The sequence below is a fragment of the Acinonyx jubatus genome, chromosome B4 (genome assembly GCF_027475565.1).
Source record: "Acinonyx jubatus isolate Ajub_Pintada_27869175 chromosome B4, VMU_Ajub_asm_v1.0, whole genome shotgun sequence".
Lineage (NCBI taxonomy): Eukaryota > Metazoa > Chordata > Mammalia > Carnivora > Felidae > Acinonyx > Acinonyx jubatus.
Window position 1 is genome coordinate 132,082,765 of NC_069387.1, and position 622 is coordinate 132,083,386.

Sequence of the window (622 nt, forward strand, 5' to 3'; positions counted from 1 at the left end):
GGGCGTGGGGTGGGAGAGCGGTCCAGGCGGAGGTGCGAGGAACGGGCACCCACGGCCGTTGTGCCCCCAGATGGGCTACCACTGCTGGCTCTGCGGCAAAAACAGCAACAGCAAGAAGCAGTGGCAGCAGCACATCCAGTCTGAGAAGCACAAGGAGAAGGTCTTCACATCCGACAGCGACGCCAGTGGCTGGGCCTACCGCTTCCCCATGGGCGAGTTCCGGCTCTGTGACAGGTGCTCCAGGGAGGGCGGGACCCGTGGGGCGGGCATGGCGGGCCTGGAGGAGCCTGGCAGGCTGCAGGGTGGGCCTGAGATGAGCCTGGGGTCTGGAGATAGCGCGCAGAGGGTGTTGTCCTGAAACAGCTGCTCCTGGATGTGAGGAGCAGGGGGAGCGGGAGCAGGGTGGGGAGGGACGGGGTGGGCTCAGAACTGCCAGACCCCTGCCTGCAGCCCTGAGGCAGATCCTTGAGGAGGCTAGGACGTGCCAGCTTTCACCAGGACCGAGGCTGCCCAGGGGAAGGCTTGTCTTGTGAGGGGAGGTTGAGCCGCCGGCCCGAGGTCCGCAGCCCGTGGTGGACAGGGCTCGGGCTTGGGCAGTGAGCCTCCTGCTGCCTGCCCGCAG

General features: G+C 67.4%; 1 protein-coding gene across 1 annotated transcript in view; it reads left to right on the top strand.

Annotated features, from left to right (window-relative positions):
• ZC3H7B (zinc finger CCCH-type containing 7B) overlaps nucleotides 1–622 on the top strand; it is a 60,879-nt gene that overhangs the window by 57,325 nt on the left and 2,932 nt on the right. The window contains exon 22 of the mRNA XM_027070634.2: nucleotides 71–234. Coding sequence (XP_026926435.1) covers nucleotides 71–234 — 164 coding nt within the window. The remainder of the gene's footprint in view (nucleotides 1–70; nucleotides 235–622) is intronic.